Source organism: Nanorana parkeri, unplaced genomic scaffold, assembly GCF_000935625.1.
Source record: "Nanorana parkeri isolate BGI_ZX_2015 unplaced genomic scaffold, ASM93562v1 scaffold50, whole genome shotgun sequence".
Classification (NCBI taxonomy): domain Eukaryota; kingdom Metazoa; phylum Chordata; class Amphibia; order Anura; family Dicroglossidae; genus Nanorana; species Nanorana parkeri.
The window spans coordinates 1,401,516-1,424,870 of NW_017306318.1; the positions used below are offsets into that span (position 1 = coordinate 1,401,516).

General features: G+C 44.5%; 1 protein-coding gene across 5 annotated transcripts in view; it reads right to left on the bottom strand.

The window, feature by feature from the left end:
* Positions 1-265: 265 nt before the first annotated feature.
* The window catches only part of STX16 (syntaxin 16), a 29,295-nt gene continuing 6,205 nt past the window's right edge, over positions 266-23,355 (bottom strand). Inside the window, exons 2-10 of one of the 5 annotated variants that reach the window (XM_018574304.1) lie at positions 11,331-11,464; positions 7,055-7,066; positions 4,943-5,050; positions 4,629-4,769; positions 4,384-4,546; positions 2,846-2,937; positions 2,499-2,642; positions 2,339-2,419; positions 266-678 (exon numbers count right to left, since the gene is read on the bottom strand). In XM_018574304.1, coding sequence (XP_018429806.1) covers positions 577-678; positions 2,339-2,419; positions 2,499-2,642; positions 2,846-2,937; positions 4,384-4,546; positions 4,629-4,769; positions 4,943-5,050; positions 7,055-7,066; positions 11,331-11,450 — 963 coding nt within the window. In that variant the 5' untranslated portion in view covers positions 11,451-11,464 and the 3' untranslated portion in view covers positions 266-576. Of the gene's footprint in view, positions 679-2,338; positions 2,420-2,498; positions 2,643-2,845; positions 2,938-4,383; positions 4,547-4,628; positions 4,770-4,942; positions 5,051-7,054; positions 7,095-11,330; positions 11,472-23,355 lie in introns of those variants that run through there. The other 4 variants (XM_018574312.1, XM_018574326.1, XM_018574333.1 and 1 more) reach the window with 4 other exon arrangements.

The following is a 23,355-nucleotide window of genomic DNA, read 5'->3' on the forward strand; positions in this document are numbered from 1 at the left end:
AGTCACTGACCTAGAACAAGGGGGCTGCTCTGGGCCAGTATTTGAAAGTCTGAAAGCCAGGGCCAGCATGGCAATTACTATTGTCAGAAAGAAGTCAGCAAGGAGCCTTTGGATTTCCCTCAGAATGGGCTTGGCTGCTTACATCTCAATCCAGTATACTTGAAATCAAAACCTCCATTTTGCCACAGGTAAGGAAAAGGAGAGATGATTTATAATGGACCGACAGACAAGCTGAGAATTCATCCCTTCGCCTGAACTATAGGTGTAAACATAACTGGAACTTTCATTCCCAAATCAGTTGTCAATTACTAGTGTTCCTTTTAAACAAGTAGTGCAAACTGCTAGGCCATGGTTGCTTTGGTCCGCATTGTCTCATCTGGAAACACTAGAAGTGATTGTTGAACGGGAAGAATGCCAATGTGATGAAATAAACCCCCGGACTTTGCGTTCGCTTCTTGAACCATCAGCAGTGCTGCAGGCGTTTCGGAGTGTCCCCAGCTTGTACAAAGTAACGGAAGTGTTGTCAGAAACACGAGCAGGTCCAAACTAATACAAATAAATCTTAAAAATGACCTATTAGGACTTTACACCAATTAGCACGACAATCAGAACAATCACGATGACAAACAGGATTAAAATGACAAGCATCTTGCGGTTCTTTTTCTGGTACTGCTCAGTCTGGAAAAAAAAAAAGCAGAGAGAGAAAGGATTTATAAAGTGTGTCATTCCCAAATGTATGTAAACATGTCATGTACTAAGGGTAAAGAAACTCGGGGGTAAAGTGGCCCTGTCTTCCAGAGTAACCAGATTTCTTCAATGAACAAGATAACTTGACTGTCCGCTACAAGCAACATTTTCCTCCATTCTGTTGGTGATGTGCATACTGAATCATACTGGCCAAGGAGTTGCTAAATAACCAATGTCTTAATAATTGGTACAGAACAAACAAGAAAAGATGATGCAAAAGAAATTTCCACAATACATTCTCTGCCAGTGTTTGACTCCTTTACAACTCTTAAAGTACAGAACTTCCCCAACAAGTGGCGGCCCCCATTAATCACAGATATGCCCCACTACTGACCTCAGTTGAGCAACCCTCTCCAGCAGCCACCAGCTTTGGAAACTGAGGTAATTTATTCTAAGCCAGCAGTAAGTGCAGCTGGGACTCCATAGGCCCAGTTGCAGACGTTTCAAGTTGACTTGGAACTTCTGCATACTGTGGTTCACTAGCTCAGTAAACAAAACAGAACAGGAGCCACATGAATCAGTGTAAGCCATGGCCACTGGAGGAGGTCACCAGACACATCTGATGCAAGTAGTGGGGCATATTTATAGGATGAGAAGGAACTTCTGGCCCCAACCCGTTTTAAAACTTAGGGACACCTGCCTTGTAGACTTCTCAAAGTGCAATGATGGCTCTGGGGCAAATATTATACCAAATGAATATGCCGTGACCTCAGATTAAATAGCATGTGGTAGACTTGTGCGCCTTCAAAAAATTTGTTCCGTTTCGTAATATCCATTATTTCGTATCCGAAACTCAATTCGGATTCGTACGAAATACGTATTTTCGTTAGTTTCGGCACATTTTCGTAACTTTACGAACATTCGTTATGATGAAGTTAAAAAGCAAAAATACCTTTGTTAATATTGGAGGAGTCGATGTGGTAGTTGTTTTTTTATCCAAAATACGAATTCCGTTAACGGATTCCGTATCCGAATTCCGTATTTCGGACTTTAAAAAAAACTACCATCCACTCCAATATAAATGTACTTTGCTTTTTACCTTCAATATAACAAATGTTCGTAATGGAACGAAAATACATCAACGGAATCTCGTATTTCCTGCCTGTGTGTGTGTGTAACTGTGTATTGTAATGCAACCCTCAGCAGCAGCGGATCCGTATTTCGGATTAAAAAAAAAAATCTTGTCATGTTGTTCAACCTCATTTACAGGGGTAATATTAGTTCCTGTTTCAAAGAAATTCGGATCCGAAATTCGTTAACGGAATTTCGTATATAATTCCGAAACTGCCATTCGGATGCTCCGAAATTCGGAATTTCAGGAAAATTCGTAACGAAACGAATCGCACATGTCTAGCATGTGGCACTGCAGGTGAAAGGTGAGATTGTGACCGTCAAGAAGCTGGAGGGCTACAGATAGAGATAACCACCAGCTACTAGTACAAAATAAACTTTTTTTGTGTGGAAAAATACCTTTAAAAAAGAAGTTGCATGTGACTATATTTATCGTCATGCACATTGTCAGATGGGTCAGAACATCGTGTGATCACCCTATACCCTTTACACAGATGCACAAAAACAAGACACCACTTACCTTTTGCAATTGTTTTAAGCCTTCTTCTGTCTTAACACAAGACTGCTCAACGTTATAGTCTATTCTGTCCAAAACTGTACCCTAGGAAAACACACAGGAGTTTGTGTTAGCGGGAGGTCTTTAGAAGAACAGACAATGTTAAAGAGTGGTTGGGCCGTACCTGCTCCACTATCATGGTTGCCAGATCTCGGAAGATCTCGTTCAGGTCAGAGATGGACTGTACTATCTGACGAATTTCCCTCTCCCGTTCTTCCACCATTAATGTATTCTGCTGGACCAGAACTAGCTGATCATCTGTGAAGCCCTAACAGATGGGAAGGAAAAGAAGTCTCAGGAAGAAGAAATAACAGCTAGGAGGTAAACTACGATTCATTTACCATAACAATTTCCTCTACAACAGGTCAACGTTTTCAAATACCATTTTACTTCACATTATGGAAGTCATTTAAAATGTCTAAAAAACAAACAATCTACAGTCTTCTCACAGACATCTAAACAAAGTCCTACCCGATCATACAGTGTATTGTCCTCTCCATCATCCATGAGGGGGACAGACGTGTCAAAGAATTGTTTAGATCTTTCCTCTCGATTCTTCATTCCTACACATAAAAAGATTGTAGTATGGTTTCATAACCAAATAACAGACAGTGACTGCTCAAATTATAACATGAACGTGTCAGGAAGCAATTACACACAAATGGTCAGAAACTATTATACTTTTTGTTGGCTGATCTGCGTAAGAGAACATTAAAAAAACACCCCAATCTGGCTAATTTGCATATCATAGACCTAGGTTACGAGTTCCCAAAAACAAAATGTGGCAACTTGTGCAGACAAGTGCTTCCAACAAAGGCATGTTGGACTGGCATACATGCAGTTAAAGTCCATCTCCAGCACCCCCTAATTTCAGAAAATGTCCCTCAGTAATGTACCTCATTTTCAGGTGTCTTATGGGTGGCCAAGTGATGTCATGGGCCCTTTATTGTCTGTTCTGATGGCAGTGGGTGGTCCTTACTGCAGGACAGAATGTTACTCACATACTGGGACGTGAGCTCAGGCCGGCTGTCATGTTGGGAGGATCTGCCTTTACTTTTAACCCTTTTCTATTTTATCCAGAAGTAAAGAAAAAGTTTTAGCTTGGATACTGCAAAATGTGACAGCGTTTTGTTCCCACATTTGAGTCTTGGGTGCAGATTGTGGAAATCAAGCTTGGGTTGGGGCTCTGATATACAGAGTAGATCTGTGTAGTAGAAACTTGCCAAGGTCTCATTTAAAGTGTCTCTCTAGCCAAATTTAGGAAAACTTTGCCCCTTCAGCTGTGGTGCAACTAAATATCCCATTAGGCATTGCAAGACCCTGCCAGCCACAAACACGACTCCCAGAGGCAAATGCATGATGGGATTGGTAGTTTCACCAAAGCTGCAAGGCCAGAGTTTGCCTACCCCTGTCCTATACTATCCAAAAACAAAGTTGTGGCTACAGGCATGTTTAAAAACATGAACCTGAAACAACCACATTGTAGGGACTGTCCAACTGATTGCTCTAAGACAGGAGTAGCCAAACTCCGGCCCTCCAGCTGTGGTGGGACTACAAAACCTATGAGGCATTGCAAAATTCTCGCAGCCACAGACATGGCTCCCGGAGAGAGATGCATCATGGGATTTGTAGTTTCACCACAGCTGGAGGGCCGGAGTTTGTCTACACCTGCTCTAAGACTACCCATAGCCTTGAGCTGAAGGTCAGATCTTCCACATGATTGTTGTGTGGAATGGGTAGAAGCATACACAATTGTTTGAGACAGCAGAGCTGACAACTCGAATGTTTGTCTAATTTCAGGGTAAAAACAACTGTGTACAAAATTCATTTGGGATTGATTTTTCTCTGTCAGAAGAATGTAAAGTTCCCACAGACATTATCTGTGTTATCATAATCTGCCCAAGCAGCTGACAATCATCTCATCTATGGCTGGTTTAACTCTAGCAGCACATTCTGTGCTATAGCCTTAGTAAATAACCTGTAGCTCATCTTCTAAGAATGATACATACTCTTGAGATATCCAGACTGAGCATGTCTGAAGTTGGTGGAGAGATCCTGCAGAGACTGTGCCAGTGAGGACACCACATTACGCAACAACCGCTCCTCTTGCTCTGTGCAGTTACGTATTCGGCTCTGTAGGCTCTGCACTGACCGGTGACAGCGGTGGAACATCTAGAAGAGAGCACAAACATTCAGCAAGAGTAACAGCCACATATATCCCAGAAGCAACGACAGTATAATCACATGGTGTTACCTGTGTGATCTCCTGAGTGGAGATTTCTATAGCGTGCTCCTCTTCTGTGCTGTCATCTAACGTCGGCCTGTTTAAGTGCTTGTCATGTAAGCTGGCCAGTTCCTTCATCTTCTGTTTAATACGTGTGAGATCATAATTAATCTAAAACAAAGAAAGAATCATTTATCATCAAATGTGAGCCGCCTTTAAAATGTTCTAGATAAATAGTTCAACTGTAAGAAAATATAACAAACCATTAAAGCTGGATTCCATACACACAGCTAAATACACCCCCCCTCCAATCTAAGGATCAGATTCAGCATTGGGAATCTTACCTCCTCCACTCCATCCACCCATTTTGGAGATAGGCGCTTTGTGACACCAATGGCAGCTTCTGGATCCAGGCTAATGCCCGACACCAAGGCCATGCGGTCATCTTCCAGCTGCAAAGAACAAACAAAAATTAATCAGATCACACACACACACACAGTCTACACTGATGCAGGGGTCATTGTGGTGCATGATTTGATGCGGGGGCCTAAATACTTGTGTAGGAGGGAGTAGGTGAAACATTTTCGTCACTTCAGGAGAGCTGCGCTTTCATTTGTTGTTCGTACCAGGAACTAGGGATGCACAAATACGGATACCGGGCAGAACTTGTGCTCGTGAAAATGCCCCGATACTAAAAACCGATACCGGCACTTTACATTTTTGAATTGATTCGGCTGCCTGAGGTCCTGCACTTGCTGGGGAACTCACGACAGCCTTCTGGGGGACAACACAGTGCATGCTTATAGTGCCGACCTGCATATCTCCCCTGCTAAGACCCTCCGCATCTGCCCCTGCTGAGACCCTCCACCAGAGACATCAGGCCAGCATCAGAGCAGCAGTAGTGTATGTAGCAAATTCATATACTAATCCGCACTGCTGTATAATGTATTGCTGGGATTTGTACTCCTCTATAGCGGCTGGTATTATTATAATACATTATACAGCAATGCAGAATGGCACCAGCTAAAGAGGACTACAAATCCCAGCAATACATTATACAGCAATGCAGAATACTACTATTATTCTGCATTGTTGTATAATGTATTGCCGAGATTTGTAGTCTTCTATAGCAGACATATTATTCTGCATTGCTGTATAATGTATTGCTGGGGTTTGTAGTTTTCTACAGCCGGTGCCATTCTGCATTTCTGTATAATGTATTTCTGGGGATTTGTAGTCCCTCTACAGCTTGAAGTCAGTGGCAGAACTACCGTGGTTGCAACTGCGACCAGGCCCTGGGGCTCCACAACTGTCTTAAAATCATTAGTCTAAGTCCTCACGGGCAGGGCCCTCCTTACCATCTTGTCTTGAATTGTAATGTCTTACTTATATTGTAAAGCGCTGCACAAACTCTTGGTGCTATATGAATAATAATTAGTCTATATGGTTTGAGAAAAACTGTCACATGACACACACAAAAAAGAAGAAAGTTATCAGCGAATAAAAGATGGTATTGGTGCATCGCTACCAGGAACCATCACCAAGATTTGCCCAATTTCTTGGACTTTTTTTTATGCAGTTCCTGACTAATGCTGTGTGTATGTAGACCCTAGCTTTATTTGAGGTGATCCCGAAACATCATAAACTTATGCAGACAATGGCATCAAGGATGCCGCTCCCATTCACTGCAGTGCGCCTCTGTTAATAGGAGGCATTATACATGGAAGCTCCCAAAGTAAACTCCAGCTGTCAGGTTTTGGTGCAAAGCACAAATGCCAAATCCAAATTCTCCAGTGTCAATGAGGAAATTAACTGTGTGTACTCGCTTACCATGTTTTAGGTAAACACACCAAGATGGCTGCTTGTTTGGTGATGGTGCCTTCACCCCAAGAACAACGGTCAGTGAGCACAAACACTTTTTTTAAGAAAGGTATATAATTTTAGCTGAACATGTCTTCCTCTAGTAGAGATCTGCAAACTGATCATGATAACTGGGCAAATTGGCCAATAACAACAATTACATTTGCTTGAATATGTTCAGCAATGAGCCAATCTGCTGCAAATCTATCAGTTTATGAATTGCATGAATCTTTGCAGATCAGATAATCCAGCATACTCATACTTATTCACATCAAAAATGTGCGTTTTTTCTAAAAAAAACAAAAGGCCTGAAAACACTGAATGATTCTCCAGATGAATATTTACATATCTGCAGTGCCTGGGCATGGTATCAGAGGTACAGTGAGCATGCTCTGTGCTAGTGTGTGGAATGATCATACTATCATTAACTTATAACTTGCAAGATGATGTCAAATTCCCTCGCTGGGAAAATAAACTTGAAGCACAGATCAATGGAAGGAAAAAAACAGCTAGACAAAAATGATAACCAATCATCGAGGTGATGAAAGAACATACAAAATCAGATCAAACATCAGGTTTAGCGGAAGACACTATACCTCATCGAGCTCCTGGATTGCAGTTCCATCAGATGAAAGGAAGAGGGGACAAAGGGCAGACAGCAGCACAGACACAGAAAGAACAAAGATCAGTGCCAATTATTAGAAGGTCACCAACACCAATTTACATTTTGCTTATTGTGATTTACAACACATAAAAAGCACCAGCATGGCAACAGGCCTAACCTATAACATACTACATCACTACTGTGTGGCTTATCACAATCAGAATCTGATGGGCTGATTAGGCAACAAAAACATGGAAATAGCTGGCAGTTGCTTGCATTTGTAGAGAGCGCACAAGATATTAAAAAGGAGAATTATGGGGTCAGTGTTTTTCACCATAGTTCTCCTTAGGGTAACGGGAGGACACAAACTAGCGTCCTCCCGTTACCCTAAGCTCAGTATACCGCAAGCTACAGCTCGCGGTATACTGAGATGCCGCACCTGGAGCGGATCCCGACGTAGATGACGGGATCCGCCCAGCTGCGTGAGTGACAGCTGGCTCTGCCTATCTAGAGGCAGAGCCAGCTGTACCCGCCCCCTCCCCCGTCCGTTCCGCCAGTCAGATCGGAGTGGGGAGAGGGCAATCCAGCCCCTCCCCTGTCACTGTAGAGAGCCGTATCCTTTAAAAGCCCTTTCCTTTTATAACTACATCCTCCCATCCTTTACAGGCAAGGAAGGTGCCATCTTAGCCCTTTATCTGGATTGCAGTTGAACATGTGATCAGCTGTGACACCAGACATTTGAGGGCTTGAAAGTTTGGTTGAGAGCTGAAATAAGCACACTGGCACGCCTTGAAAGTAACTGTTTTGGGAGACACTAAATTCCTCCACTATTCCTCTTTAAAGTGTTGTTCTAACATGTCCCGATCCTTATAGAAAGCACCTGCCAGCTCCAATTTTAATATCTTCACTGCCCCACTTGGATCCCCAAAACCCTGAGGAAATAGCTACCACTACTTCTTGGTCACACTTCTGGCCCCCCTTCTGCTGCTGTACCTGCATAATGACCAGTGAAGATACCCGTTGCATTTGGTAGGTAAATAAAGGGTGTGGAGGACGGGAAGGGTGGCCACACAAGTGGAAGTAGGAAGCTTTGATCTCTAATGGTGGCCTGAGCTTTGGGGATCTGGGGTCTCTAACAATTAAAAGCTACACAATTGGAGGCAACACAATCAGGTTTCATTTAACTTTCTACAGCATTTCAAAACCAAAAAGTCTGCAACTGACATTATGGAGCCCATGAGTGAACTAACGATCCTATCTCCTGTCAGCTGGACCCTAAAGGTAACCATACACTTTACAACCATCGCAAGACCTTAGTCTTGCGATGGTTGTAAAGTAATTTAAAAAAACGTACGATCTGCCCATCTTGGACAGGCAGATCGTACTTGCGATCATCGCAACCCCGCTCCCCTGAGGGGCGGGCTTCCGATGACCGCAATGCTGAACGGGCAGTATGCGCATGCGCACACCGGTGCGTGCGGCATTGATCTTACGATCATGCTAAAAACCATCCGAAAATCGTACGATTCTCGGCTGGTTTTCTAGCATGCTCCTAAGACAAAAGACGTGCGACCGTACAGTAAAAACGGTTGCACGCCTTCCATACACTGTGCGATTATCGTACGATCGCGGGATTTCCCGTGATAATCGCAGAGTGTATGGGCACCTTTAGTTCATACAACGGACCTCCATTTACATACAGCATTTTACACCTGCTGCAACACGATAGCGAATGGAGACAATGCCGTGACATTTACAAAATGTCCCCCAATGCCCTTTCTAATCAGTGCTTTTTACTGCTATCTGGTGTTCAATTACGGAGATTGACTCTTATTTCCTGTCCTGATGACAACAATTTCACCATACAGGAAGTGAAAGGAGATCTAAAGCAGGGGCACAGAGAAATACAAATCTGACACGGGTTCTAGCATTCCAAAACTAGGAAAAATGCTTTGGGTGGACATACACCAAGATTACTGGAGTCAGTTGGATTTTTCTACATGTCCATGACTGTTAAGCTGGCCATACACTGTTCTAGAATAGATTCCTCCATCAGCACTTACAAGCATTGATGGAGGAATCTCCCGCTGTCTTCATTGTATTCTGATGTCGGCCAGTGTCAGAGTACCCGAGCAAAGTCAGCAGCTCATTGGCTGCCGCCTCTGTTCATTCGAAGATTTTCCGACCAGTTCCTTCGATCAGCTGGTCAAGGGATGGCAGTCAAAAGCAGCACCTGCTGTGTACATTACGCACAGACCTTTAGTGGTGACTACATGAACAGCGGTTCGGTTTGGTTAAAAAAAAAAAAAAAAAACTGCTGCACTGAAGGTATCTGTTAATATAGATGTAAACATTGTCTAGAACTGCATTGAGGCCCCTTGCACACAGGCAGTCCATTCAGATCCACCTGTCAGTTTTTCAGGAAAGCCCAATGTTAGTCTATGGGCAGCCAGACGTGAACAGATGTGGAGCCATTTACATCTGATTACCCCCAATTCTGTCCAGGTCGAGAAAGAAGAAAAAAAAAAAAAACTGAGCAGATTTTCTTGTTGACAGATCTGCCCATTAAGTTAACATGGATCCAGTTAGTTCAGTTTTTTTTTCCCCCCCATCTGTTCCATACTGCTCCAAGAAGCAAGATCTGGGCACAGATTCCATGTTGAATGAAAAGTACAGTGCCTGGGTGAAGGGGGCTTTAGGAGGTGCTTTCCATACATTTATTGCAAATAAGCCGCTTTTACAGATGGCAGCTACGTAGGCAAAGCTACAGCACTAAGTTCTACATCGCTATGTTGTGATACACAGTGTACCTCGGAGTAGACAGCAAAGGGAGCAAAAAAAAAAAAAGTAAGAACACAGAAACGTCAGCATCCCCTATTTACAGGGTGACAGGCATGGTGACTGGTACATTCACCGGTCACGCCTCAGACAGGTGTGCACACAAAAGCTATTAATGCAACTACGACAGATCTTCATGGAACTGCCATTTGTAACCTTGTAAGAGGACTTGTGTGTGAATGTGAGAACCGGCTACTCACAAAGGCTTATGTAACAAACGGTGGAAACCCAAAGCCACAACATTGCCCCTGAAACTGATCTCATGTAGGAGACCCGATAGGAGGGAACCTGCAGCCATTCACACTGCACTATTCTATCATTTCTGAATGCATTGTCAAAGTTTCAGCAGGTTGCCTACCGCTGCTCTAGACTGTCAGCTTGTATGGACGGGGCTCTTTCCCTTACAATATCCGGTTATTGTGTATTTATCTCAGTTAAAGGAAAAACAATGTACGCGTTTCTATTTCCCCTATCTGTATCACTATATACAGTGCTACAAGAGATGAGGGCTCTGTATCAATCCTAAAAAATACATTACATTATATAAGGTTAATAGAAGATGCAAAACTCTTCACACACACATAACTTTTATACAGTCATTATAAAATGTATAATAGAACATCAACATTACACTGATGTGTGGCAATAGAGAGCTGTTATATACACACACAGGTAAAATGTTATATGATATTCTACATGATGCTGGGGTCACGGGAAGGATGAGGCCCCTCACAAAGTGTTGGGGAAATGGTACAAATACAATATTCTGTATGATTCTGGTGTCATGGAAGGATGGAGCCCCACACATAGAGCAGTAGGATGTTATAGAGGTATTATATGATGTCGGGGTCATTGAAGGGTGAGGGTGTTATAGCAATATAATATATGGATAGGATTATGCTGGTGTCAGTGAGAGAACCCCTCACATAGTGCTGGGGACATTATACAGGTACATTTTATAAATTGTATACTCTATATGATGCTGGGGGTCACAGGGAGGATAGGGTCCCCTCACATAGTGCATTGAGGACATGATATAGATGGGTAAAATATTAAGAATGTGACATTCTACATGATGCCAGGGTCACAGGGAGGATGGGGCCCCTCACTTTGCATTGAGGACATGATATAGATGGGTAAAATATTATGAATGTATATTTTACGTGATGCTGGGGTCACGGGGAGGATGGGGCCACTCTCACAGTGTTGGGGGATGTTATAGAATATAAATATGATATTCTGCATGATGCAGAGGCTGGGGACTGATAGAATACAGCACATATACTGTATGTATATATGATACCTCCTGTATGGGAGTACAGGGTATGTGCACTACACATGATCCTCTCATACACGGTGGCCCCATCCTCTCCTCCGCCCTCCACAGCAGCTGTCACACCAAATTCTAGTCTAGTCACCCGGAGACTCACCGCTCCGCGGCCGGGCGCCCTCCCGCCGCCATTACTCACTTGCTCGGCCAGAATGTGCCTGTTGTGGGCGGCATTGTTCCGCAATAATATGAAGACGTCGGTCAGGCGGCGAGTGGCCATGTTCCTGGCTTAAGCTCCCCTTACAAGCACCACCCCCCTTATAGCCGCCGCTCACAGCCCCAGGCCCCGCGGCCTACACGCCCCGGAGCCGCCAGCACCGACACAACTCTGCATTCCAGGACTTCCGCCAGGAACATATACCGGGGAAAGCAGTCACCAACTTCCGCCAGGAGCGGGGTGTAACGAGAAAAAGCATCCGCAATATCCGCCGCAGCAGAAGCGTCATTAGAATAGAAAAAGACGAGGTCTTCCGGTTGGCAGCCATTTTGTCGGAGACAAGTCCAGTTGTCGCCTCTAAGTATACGGAAAAATGGCCGCCGAATTCTTAGACAAAGGACAATGTGCAAACCACAGGCAACCACTGAAGAATATCTGTCTGCTTTTCAGCCTGTTATCGGTTGCTATGGGTTACAGCATGACAATGCTCTAGTGACATGATCCAGAACCCAGTCACACCTTCCCAGAAAGCAAGGATAACTTGCCACAAACTTGTGGCAGGGTTAAATTGTAATTCTTTCTAACTTGCTGCACACATTCCTGGCTAGTTGTAGACTTGCAGAACACTAGCAGCACAAGTTCTACCCTGTTTCCCCGAAAATAAGACCTAGTACTATTTGTGGGACTTGCTAAAATATAAGATCTACCCCATAAATAAGACCTAGTTGTGACCATTCCCAGGGCCGGTGGTGGCATAAGGGGGAACTTGAAGAGCCGCGGGAGAGGCAGGAGAGAATCAGCGGTGCCAACGAAGCCAGCGCTAGAGGAAGCGAGGCGGCACCGGAGGGAGCAGAGCTGCATAAGCCGATGTTTCCTCTATAGCGCCGGCTCCTGTCACAGGCGGAGTGATACAGAATGCACTCCGCCTGTGAGGAATCCATTGTGAAAGCTTCGCTCATTCTGGCCAGTGATTGGTTAGCAAATTGCTCTTGGAAAGGTACGGCACCCCTGATTGCCCTGATCACCATATTTTTGTATATGAATACATGTAGACTTTTCTACATGAATAAGTGTGGATTGTTGTACATTAAAAAAAATAAAAATAAGACCTACCCCAAAAATAAGACCTAGTGTGTTTTTTTGAGCCAAACAAAATATAAGACAGTGTCTTATTTTCGGGGAAACACGGTAGTTGACACTTTTTGAATTTGTAGCAAATTTGCTTGGCAAGTCTACAGCAAGAGTCCTGGGGGTCTTAGCAAGAGCTCTGCAAGTGTACAGTACTTTTGTAACGCACGTTGATCTGGAGACTTGCAATGCAGACTTGCTGTAATTGTGCCACACAATTGTGAAGCTTGGCAAGTCTGCAATAGTTTAGCAAATCATTTTCAAACTTGCAGCTCAATTGCATGCTATCTGGGTTGTCCCTACCCACAAAAAGAAGAATCCCATTGTTTACAAGGGTGCCCGTTCACTTCTAAATTGAGAAAATAAAGTTTCCTTTAATGTTACTAATTATTTTAAACACATTTTGTTTCATCGGGATAGAGTGTGGACACGTTAAAGTCCACTTGTGTGTACATCATGATGTTTCATGCTGCTCAGATATTTAGGGTGCCCCCACCCCCTTTACATGAATTGCAGGATGCTGCTCTCTGCAGTATTGTATTTGAATTTTATGCACAGCTGCGTCATCCAGGTAAAGGAATCACCTTTGTTGATGACTGACCACGGAAGAAGGACTTTGCAGAACAACCAGCGATCCCTCCCTCATCATCGCTCTGTAGTGCACCGCCACTTCCTCCAGCAAGTCTGGACCTCCATACAGACCTGAGGCCTGTGCACCCACAACACATTAATCACAGGTGTAATGCTCTGCACACCCCACTGCAAACATTGGTAAATGCTCTTCGATCATGAGATCAATGTTGCTGCAGTTGCTATTTTTATTTATTGCAACAGTTGGACAACTTCCTTAAAACCACCGTAAGGCTTGTGTTGATATCTGTGTACCCTGAGGTTTCTGCTTATTTCCTGTTGTGTCTTTGGGAAAGGAAGTGAAGGAAAATCTCTACTCCAGGACACAAAGAGAGCCAATGGAAGTTCTTACCATTCCATAATCTATCAAAAAAAAAAAAGGCAAATCTCTGCCTCAGTGTCGGAATTAAATTTTTTTTTTTTTAAGCCTGCAGTGCGTGCAAACAGACACCCAAAAAGGGAACCAAAAAAGTACACGTGAAAACACAAAAAAAGTGCACAAGAGTGTGTCAGATTTGGTCCCTCTCACGAAGAGACAGGGCCCTTCCCTGAACCCCCCCAGGGCTCCCCCGAAGGGAAATCCCCGATTCAGGGGAGGAAGGCACCTAATGGCCACACCCCCCCCCCACCTAGACTTCAGGGTAGGCCCAAAAACCCACACCCTCCGTCCTGTGGAGTGAAAAAGAACCGACACAAAAAGTAAAGTGCACAGACAGTGGAGAAAATAAAAAAGTGCCAATATGTAAAGACTGGCTAGGCCAGTGCCGGAATGTATGAACCATTTGCCCATGCGTGGGAGTTATGTCATTCAAGATGCCTGAAAATCCCAAGCCCAGAAGAAGCCCAGGTGAAGATGTTGCCGCAGGTCAGGGAGATAGGGGAGCAAAGTTCTGAAACTATATTTGTTATATTCATTTTAAACAAAACCGGAATCCCTCTGATATGGTGCAACATCACCAACTTATTTCTGGTCCAATTCAGCCACATAGATGGCACAGTATTGTTCAGTCATAACCCGGGGCAAGACAAACTGAGGACTCTGACCCCAACACAACATTGTATGCAGAAAGCAGGAAGATACAGCAAATCTTCTGCACATGACTACTGAGTAGAGCAGAAAACCATCCCGTGTAATAATAATGCTTCGGGATGAGATCTGTGTGCTTGCAGGTTTTGTCTCCAGATGGCAGTATGTGATCTTACACTTCAATCACACAAATACCGTAGTGTGCTTTACCTACATACCATACGGGGGTGCTATTGGAGCTACTTTTTGGAACACTGGAATGGGACATAACTTACAGCGCAGTTTCTGCATTCTAAAATTCAGTTTCGTAAAGAGGACCTGTCACTTCTTAGTGCGCCTTATAAAGAAAAAAAGGAAGGAAACAAAATAGGAGGAACTAGAGCAGACAAAACCAATCAGCTTCTCATTTTCAGTTAAGCTTTGAAAATTAACCACTTCAAGACCAGGTGTTTAGACCCCCCTTCCTGGCCAGGCCATTTTTCAGTATTCAGCGCTGCGATACTTTGACTGACGTTTATTCCGTCATGCAACGCTGTACTGAAATGAATTTTACACCATTTTTTGGGGACAGATAGAGCTTTCTTTTGGTGGTATTTCATCACCACTGGTGGTTTTATTTTTTATTATAATTAGGAAAAATTACTGAAAATTTTGAAAAAAGATGCTGATTGGATAATACGGGCAACTGCTCCAGATTCTGTCTGCTCCAGTTTTGATACATTCCCCCAAAGCTCTTGGATCATTATTATTAGGGATGCACCAATAAATTTTTTTCGGTATTGAGTACCGATGTTTTTCTTAGGTACCGTATACCAATATCGGAAGTCCCATTAAGGAAGCCAGGCGGCTTGTAATGATTCGCCACCTGGCTTCCTGATTAGCATGGAAGCTGGGCGTTGTGTAAAGATTCACCACCCACCAGGGAAACCGTCTCCATGCTCCCTCGTCATCAGGTGACGAGGGAGCATGGAGACGGCTTCCCAGCCAATCAGGAAGCCGGGTGCTGTGTAATGACTCACTGCTTGGCCTCCTAATACCGGAAGCTCAAGTATCGGGCTAGGCATCAGAGCATTTGGGCGAGTATGAGTACTTGCCCAAATGCTCGGCACTGATACAAGTATCGGTATTGGTGCATCCCTAATTATTATTATACAAGACTTATATAGCACCAACAGTTTGCACATCGCTTTTCAATATAAGGAAGACATTATAATTACAATACAAACCAAGACAAGATGGGCTACGCTGAGGGCTACGGTGTATTTTGAAGTGTAACTATTAAGCCGGGTTGTATCATTATCAAGTAGATGCAAACCCCATCAATGATGTCTCATATAAGCTTTGACATATTCATGTCAATTCAAAAAGTGTTTTCGTTTTTTCAAAATCTGCAGTTTTTATTAAAGGAATACTTGGTGACCCTGCCATGAAGGTCCTTGTTCAGACTCCCTTTATGGGTGACAACTGTCTCCCAACTGTGCTGCTGCATTGTCACCCTGTGACACGCTCCCCCTAGAGGTGACTGCAAGCTGCTGTGCTGACACACAAAGGTTGGGAAACATGGCAGGTGGATCTTACTGTTGGAGTATCCAAAACATATAAGAAGCAGGGGATGAATCAGCCCACCAGTCTACACCTACTAAAATCTTTAGATGTTGCAGCTGAGCTTTGTGAATGGCACAGCAGTGGGAGGAAGCAGAGGGAGGAAGCCGAGGCAAAGCAAAGGGAGGAAGCGGAGGCACAGCAGAGGGAGGAAGCAGAGGCACAGCAAAGGGAGGAAGCGAAGGCACAGCAGAGGGAGGAAGCCAAGGCAAAGCAAAAGGAGGAAGCGGAGGCACAGCAAAGAGAGGAAGCAGAGGCACAGCAAAGGGAGGAAGCAAAGGCCCAGCAGAGGGAGGAAGCAGAGGCACAGCAGAGGGAGGAAGCCGAGGAACAGCAGAGGGAGGAAGCAGAGGCACAGCAGAGGGAGGAAGCCGAGGAACAGCAGAGGGAGGAAGCAGAGGCACAGCAGAGGGAGGAAGCCGAGGAACAGCAGAGGGAGGAAGCAGAGGCACAGCAGAGGGAGGAAGCCGAGGAACAGCAGAGGGAGGAAGCAGAGGCACAGCAGAGGGAGGAAGCCGAGGAACAGCAGAGGGAGGAAGCAGAGGCACAGCAGAGGGAGGAAGCCGAGGAACAGCAGAGGGAGGAAGCAGAGGCACAGCAGAGGGAGGAAGCCGAGGAACAGCAGAGGGAGGAAGCAGAGGCACAGCAGAGGGAGGAAGCAGAGGCACAGCAGAGGGAGGAAGTAGAGGCACGGCAGAGGGAGGAAGTGGAGGCACGGCAGAGGGAGGAAGCAGAGGCACGGCAGAGGGAGGAAGCCGAGGAACAGCAGAGGGAGGAAGCAGAGGCACGGCAGAGGGAGGAAGCCGAGGAACAGCAGAGGGAGGAAGCAGAGGCACGGCAGAGGGAGGAAGCCGAGGAACAGCAGAGGGAGGAAGCAGAGGCACGGCAGAGGGAGGAAGCCGAGGAACAGCAGAGGGAGGAAGCAGAGGCACGGCAGAGGGAGGAAGCCGAGGAACAGCAGAGGGAGGAAGCAGAGGCACGGCAGAGGGAGGAAGCCGAGGAACAGCAGAGGGAGGAAGCAGAGGCACGGCAGAGGGAGGAAGCCGAGGAACAGCAGAGGGAGGAAGTAGAGGCACGGCAGAGGGAGGAAGTGGAGGCACGGCAGAGGGAGGATACCGAGGCACGGCAGAGGGAGGATACCGAGGCACAGCACCAGAACTGGTGCCAATCATGGACCCCAATCTGATGCAGTGAGAAGCTGGAAGTGCAACTCTCATTGTACATATCAGCAGCTTTCAGCATAGCTCCTGGATTAATAAAAATGTAAACATTGCTGTGTATGGGGTTTGGCCTTACGCTGAGCACACACTCATCAACTACATTTACCAGCTCTGTAGTTACGGGTCTACCAGGCTGGTTGTAATTTGGATGCATTATATAAGCAGGCCCTCCAATAAGGTTCTTGATATGACAGATGTGGGTGGTCAACTTTACTTACAGGTAAGATAACTAACCAGCCTCATTATACAAATCCTCCACTTATATATATATATATATATATATATATATACATCCTCCTCAGTCACTTACATCACTGTGGTCATAAATAGATGGACCCTCCTCCTCTAGATCTGATGTATGATATACCTCTTGTGTATCATTTATAGCTAACACAATGAATGCTTTTGAACTATCGGAAGCACTCGTTACCTCCGGTTTTCCGCCTTCTTCAAAAGCCTGTGTGACCCAAAATGTCAGGAGTAGGCAAACTCCAGCCCTCCGGCAGCACTGAATCTACAAATACCATCATGCATGTGACTCTGTGAGTCACGCCTGTGGCTTTCAGAGTCTCGCAATGCCTAATGGGATTTGTAGTTGCAGCACAGCTGGAGGGCGGAGTTTGCCTACCTCTGCAATAGATCCTTTCCCTCCCATTAATACATCTCTCTCCCCAAGGCCTGGAGTCATATCTAGAGACGCTCTTCCTGGGCATGCACCATAATATAACCATAACCTGCTCGGTGACAATATCAGCCCCCACCAAGTCCCCCCAATTCAGTACAGTGCTGTGTAAAGCTGGCCATACACTAATAGATTTCTTTTGTTCTAATGGATTTCTCCCCAGCAGGTTGTTGCATTCTGACTGCCAGTGACTGCCTCTGTTCAGCTGGCAATACTCGGCCTGGCTTTGAGCTGGCAGGGCCGTCCACCTTTATAACTTTGTCTGATCCCTGGAATTCTAACAGTGCATGGCCAGCCTTAGTGTTTCTCAGATCCAGATACTGCACCCGCTAAACATTGTGCCTCTTTAATAAACTAATCCTGTACTCCATCAAGGTGAAATCACAATACGTCAGTAAGGTTTCAGCAGCTTCCTATTAGATGTTTCTTGTTGGCATGTTAAATATTTGACTTAGCTTGTGTGCTCTTTTCCAGCTGCCCTCTCAGAGATCTGCGTTGGGAGCCTTGTTATCGCACATTTCACCTGGTTCTGTTTTATTGGAGCTGCGCGGTCGCGTCCCTCTGGCGCCGTGTGATCTTCTTCTGACTTTTACATCTGATAGAGACAGAACAGAACACAATGAATACATTTGGAGCTTACAAGGAATATATGGTGGCAGGGTGTGATTGTTAAGGGGAAAACTGTAGTTTTAACTCTGTTTTCCAAAAACCCCACTCTTATACTTTCCACTTTATTGTAAGACTCCGGTCATTTTCTCTCCAGGCTGTCCTTTTCTTGTAATATAAGTATAAAAGGACTGTAGAAGGTTGTATATATTTCTAGTATATGCTCAGCACTAAAACTTAAAAAAAAATGTTTTTTCTTTTTACTGCAGAACAGAAAAAAATCAGTTTACACAGACCGCTGAATGCCTCAGAGGAAGGATGCACCCCCTCCATATCTCTTCTAGCAGATATGAGGCTGTCTGGCTCTGTCATTTATACACAGGGTGCCAGCAAGCAGGCTGGCATTGCTGGGCTTTCTTATTTATTTATTACAGGTATTTATATAGCGCCGACAATTTACACAGCGTTTTACATAGTGTACATTCACATCAGTCCCTCCCTGCAGCCATACAGTGCTGAAGATTGGATGACAAGGTGCACCTAAGCAAAAGTGCAGCAAACAAATGCCTATTGTACATTCCATATTATTCACAAGTGACCTGCCCTGTCCTGTTTGAAGGATAAGGGTGGCTGAGTCTAGTTCCACTTTATCGGTCATGCTGGGATATATAAATAAGGAATAAGAAGGGCTGAAACACTTATCTTTGCTGAAGAACATGCCAATTTAGTTAGCACTCCTCCCCCCAGTGCTAGTCTGACCAAGAGCCCAGGGCTTCTATCTGATGATCACCTAACCAAATGCCTAGGCCTTTGGTTACATGGCCATCCTTGGAGAAATCCTTAGTAGCATTTTCTCTAGGTAAGACTGCATTTCAGCCCTTGTGTTGCTCTTCCTTATCCACGCATCTCCTCTTGCTTATCCATCTAAGCAAGGCTGAGTATAGGTCCACTAACTTAATGTTGGCAACTCAGCGAATGACCTGACTTGCTGGGCTTTTTTTTATTGAGTTGTTGGCATTGTGTTAGTGCATAAAGGTGAAAGAAGAGAAGCCGAAGATAAACAAGTAGGTTTTATTGGGCTCCGTGACACTGCCTCTACCTCACTCTACTGAAATAGAACTCGTCATTCCATCGATTACACCTACAAATCACAAGGTTGCGGAAAGGTTAGAACTCGCTGCCAACAGCCCCGACCTTCTCAAGCTGAAAGGAATTTCTTTTGCCCGTGCCAGGGTGGAATAAACACCTTTCCGAGAGTAACTTGTGACTTTACAGTCCTATAAAAATTCTCCTGAAAGGCAAATCTTTCGAACAATCCTAACTTTTAGAATAACAGGCCAAGGATTTGAAGGAAACTGAAAGATAAATATTTGGCTGAGCGAGAAAGAAAGCCCAAACCAATGAGCAAAGTTTTTTGGCGCCTCGCGGAGACGTAAGCCCCAGATTGTCACTCTGGGTACCGGAGCACTTTGTAACATCTTGCTAATCTGCGGCATCTGTTGATAGGCGGGCGCTGGGCAGGAAATGAAAGAGTGTGTTTGCTTTGTAATTATTGGATATGTTTTACGGTCAGCCGTCTATTGTTGTGTCTACGTCATGTGAGTTATGTGCTGGTTTAAAGTCTAATGACATCATGGCTGCAAGCGGAAAGGTCGGCCCGATGAAACGTTCCAGGTTCTGGCCGTGCAAAGTGTGATATTTTTCTCTGAAAATATGGATGATATGGCAAGGAGGCCAAGACTTGTGCTGGGACTATATATAACTTCAGCACGAGGACCTCTGGGGGATACAGAAGGAAATGCTCATTGGTTAAAGAAGCACCCTGTTACAGATGAACTGAAGTTATAATAAAGTCAGACTCTGTAACTGAACTAACTCAAGTATCCAGGTTACAGACTGATTCTTATTTCATCCGTGCACCTCTCCTTATATCCCTAGTTTCTGAATTACAATGAATCTGAACCTGTGAAAATGCAAGCAGGGTTCCCTGGTTCCAAGCAACGCCCTCTGTAGTTTACAGAGAGGGAGGTTGCACAACACAGGAACATGTCATAGGAATCTGTAATTCTCATGAGAGCACTAACAAACCTTGCTGAATCTGTCTGCAGTGTATTATGTAAAGCCCATAGTAACGGTGGACTGAATTAACTTTCTGTAGCACAGTTGCAATGTCTTCCTAGGATAAACGGGAATAAAACGTTACCGCTGGATTTCCACGTTAAAGGCTACGTTTAGCTTTCTGACCATGTTTCATGTTACACTCATATTTAGGGTGTAACATGAAACATGGTCAGATTGCAACCCTCCCAACCAACACTTACCAGGATCACAGGGTTCTTCTCCCAGCAGGCTTACTTACCTTTTTGAGAATGGCACTGCTGGGTGTGGCTCCGCCCACAAAACGGCATCATCCATTCACAGATGCTTTGACACGATTTGTGAATGGAGAAACCACTACATCAGCCCCTGTGGCAGTGTTCTCAATGGAATATAAGTGCGCTGATGTCACCACACTTGTAGTCCATTGACACCTCCTCCTGTCCATGTTACTGTATGTCCCTAGCAATGTATGGACATGGATGGGGGGAACAGTCTGCAGTGGTCCAGAGCTTTGCATCTGTGATTTACTGATCGCAGTTGAAATGCTTCACTGACTCCTATGACAAAAAATAGTAAACACACATTTTTTATTATTTTGTAAAGTGTGTATTTATTATTTCTTTGCAAAAGGTGGAATTTCCTTTAAATGTCTGCTTCTCAGAGCTTAAAGTGAAGAAATATAGGAATATAGAGGTTGCCTTTGCTGATCTTATAGGTGCATGGCTCCAATGTTGACCCCTTTGTTTTGAATACCTTCTGAACCACTGATCCTTATCTATATACTTGTTCTGGTTAAGTGATGCAAGAGGTCAACGTAAAGCCAGGGAACTAGCATTTCCAGCCAGAAATGTCACCACTAGCAGCCTCTGTATCTCTTTAATGATATCGGTATTTATAGCATAAGGTCTTCTGTTTGAAATCTGAGTTTAAATATTGCACATGGCTGCTTTTAGCTCCGCCCCTGATTCCATAGGCCATGTTGGCGTCCAATATTATTCCTACATGCTGTCATTTACAGTACGGAGGCCAGCTGCATAAATGATGTTGAAAGGTGAAATATCTGCAAGAGTGAAAGACAAAATTTTGTTATTGTCAGGTATATAAAATGCAAAACCCGTGAATTTCAGAATCTGTTTGTTTTGCATGGGGAAGGTGGCGAGAGACCGATACCGCAGCGTCCGATATCATTACAACGCCCGCTCCTGCTCCCTCAGGAAACCTGAAATTGCAAGTTACTCGCTTAAACTTATGACAAGTTGGTAATAATAAAAATAAACGTCAGCGTTAGAATCATATTATGGTGAGTTATTATCACGTTTTCCTGGAGGATTAAAAAAACTGGAACGGATCCAGATGTCTACCATGTTCGCTGTCTGTGGAGAGCAGTAAATCTCTCTGTAGTTTGTACCTGGGCTGGTCCTGCCAGAGGTGTCTCCATGTGAGGCTGACAGAGGTGTCTCCATGCGAGGCTGCCATGTTGTCTCCTTCAGATCTGAGTGGACCCGGCGTATCATGTGACCGTGACTGCTGACAGATGCAGGTGAACCCCGCTGCACATCCTTCATCCGCCAGTAACTCTTCTTTAAACATTGGGTTGGATCATATTGCATGAGAAGAAGGCCGGCCAAGGATATAGATACATGTTACTAGTGTAGAGTTATGACTGTTTTATTTCACAATGGAAATATACATTAGACCTGGTGAAATTAATAGTTTCCCCCCATACGGATATATCCAAAGAGTTGCTTTGTTTCTTTTTAAAGTGTTGTGTATTTTAGTTGTCACCCACCGCCTAGAGGAATCTTCTACTTCACATTTTGATGCTGGAAAGTTTGTCTGAAATATGTATCATTCCTGAAAAATTAAATAACTGATCCAAGCTTTCATTTTCTTTTTGAATCGAGCGTGCACTTCCTGTCTTCCTACGTTCACTTCCTGTCTCAGTGACACAGGACATGAAACTTGGGGAACGGCTGTTCCTGGGAGGGAAGGAAAAGCCTGACAGGGGTTCTAATCTTTCCCTGTTCTACTTTTTTTTAGAAATGTATGTTCGCTGCTAGGTCCTCATTAGGAAGATGTCCAAAGACCTGTAGCACACCTTACCGGACTTCCCATGAGAAAAATGGGTGCTCGCAATGACTGCGGATGGCGCTGCATCAAGTAAAGATCGTTGTAAAGAGATGTCACCAGCACTCCAATATGACAAACATGTCAAAGTTTAGTGAATCTTCGTTTTAATCTTTTAGAAGTCACTCAAAGTAGAATCAAGCGCTTTCGGGGCCGTGCAGGGTCCCCTTCATCAGGCTTAGTGACTTCTAAAAAATAAAAAGGAAGATTCACTAAACTTTGACGTGTTTGTCATATTGGAGTGCTGGTGACATTTCTTTACAACGCTCATTAGGAAGATTTCCCATTACTTTATGTGACATTCTATCGTTAGGCCAGGAAGTGAAGGGACATCTCTCCCATGACCACAGGAAATGTGTAAGTTGGCTAGCGTTGGGATAATACTAGTAGTATTTTTCTGCACAGGCGAATCTTTAGCACAAAGGATCCCAAAAGAATAAGAGTATACAAACAAGGGGTCTACATAAGAGGGGGTTAGGGGAGGTTTTGGAGGGAAGGTTTTTACCTCTGGTGTTCCACTTTAACCGTGCTCCTGACAGCAGAGACACCTCTGCCCAAGGCTGCCTCCTCTGCCCAGTCCTATGCCAGCCCTAACGTGTGCCCGTACAAAGAATCTTTTATTTGACCACGCAGTAATAGACGGATTATGCCAAGTAACACAGAGCAGGCAGCCCATGTGAATCCCATATAACCAATCTTTTCTACAAGCAACATCTAGAAATCATCTGTGAAAAGCTGTGAAAGCACGGCCCCGTCTTTGTAAATTACAAAGGATCATCATAATTTCCTGGAGCCAGCAGGACAGGGGCCCACCCAAATTTTGCCGGCAATGGCATCTGGCTGCAG